The sequence below is a fragment of the Penaeus monodon genome, chromosome 27 (assembly GCF_015228065.2).
Source record: "Penaeus monodon isolate SGIC_2016 chromosome 27, NSTDA_Pmon_1, whole genome shotgun sequence".
Taxonomy (NCBI): Eukaryota; Metazoa; Arthropoda; class Malacostraca; order Decapoda; family Penaeidae; genus Penaeus; species Penaeus monodon.
Window position 1 is genome coordinate 25,422,050 of NC_051412.1, and position 741 is coordinate 25,422,790.

At 36.7% G+C, this 741-nt stretch overlaps 1 protein-coding gene across 1 annotated transcript in view; it reads right to left on the reverse strand.

The window, feature by feature from the left end:
• The window catches only part of LOC119590723 (protein croquemort-like), a 15,083-nt gene that overhangs the window by 1,040 nt on the left and 13,302 nt on the right, over positions 1 to 741 (reverse strand). Inside the window, exons 10-11 of the mRNA XM_037939411.1 lie at positions 243 to 391; positions 23 to 120 (exon numbers count right to left, since the gene is read on the reverse strand). Coding sequence (XP_037795339.1) covers positions 23 to 120; positions 243 to 391 — 247 coding nt within the window. The remainder of the gene's footprint in view (positions 1 to 22; positions 121 to 242; positions 392 to 741) is intronic.

The following is a 741-nucleotide window of genomic DNA, read 5'->3' on the forward strand; positions in this document are numbered from 1 at the left end:
GCACATCTTGAAGGCTACTCACTCAATGCGATGGAAATGGAACTTTCCTGTTCCTTCATATGGCTGGATGCGGATGTTGATCTGTACTCTTGCTGCCACATTCATTGGTGTTCCCAGTTCCTGTAGTATACAAATCATTACAAGAGGAAAGAAGGTGCAGTGTGCAGATCAGACGAGATATAGGTGTAATATTTTTGAGTTGTAGAAATAATACAAGTTCGTAAAAGAGGAAAAACAATTACCGGAATAATATCCATGTAGAAAGCATGTTTCTCTTCCTCTGGCTTTAGACCATTGACCATGTTTAGGAGGTATGGATCGGCATTAAAGAAGTGCGGGAAGGAGATGAAGGCAGGAGCACCCATCCTACAGGACTCTGCATTTAGCAACCCTAGAACAGAAATTTGAACAAACTCAACAGATTGTGGAAAACATTTGTCCGTCTCTGAGCAATAATGGAAAAATCCAGTTTGTTCCATAGTTTTATCAACATATGTAGGAAAAATATATAAATGAAAATGAATGCCTTCAACATGAGCCAGAAGTTTCCCATTTCTGTTTAATCTTTATCAGAATTATATACATTAGCAAGATTACAAAAACACTGTATATTAGTAGGAAACTGAAGATTCACCCAACATCTGTAACATCTTGCTCATTATCAAAATAACATTGCAACAATGGATAATTTTAAGCTGCTATATGTAGTATTTGTTCTCCTTCATTGCAATACAAGTAACA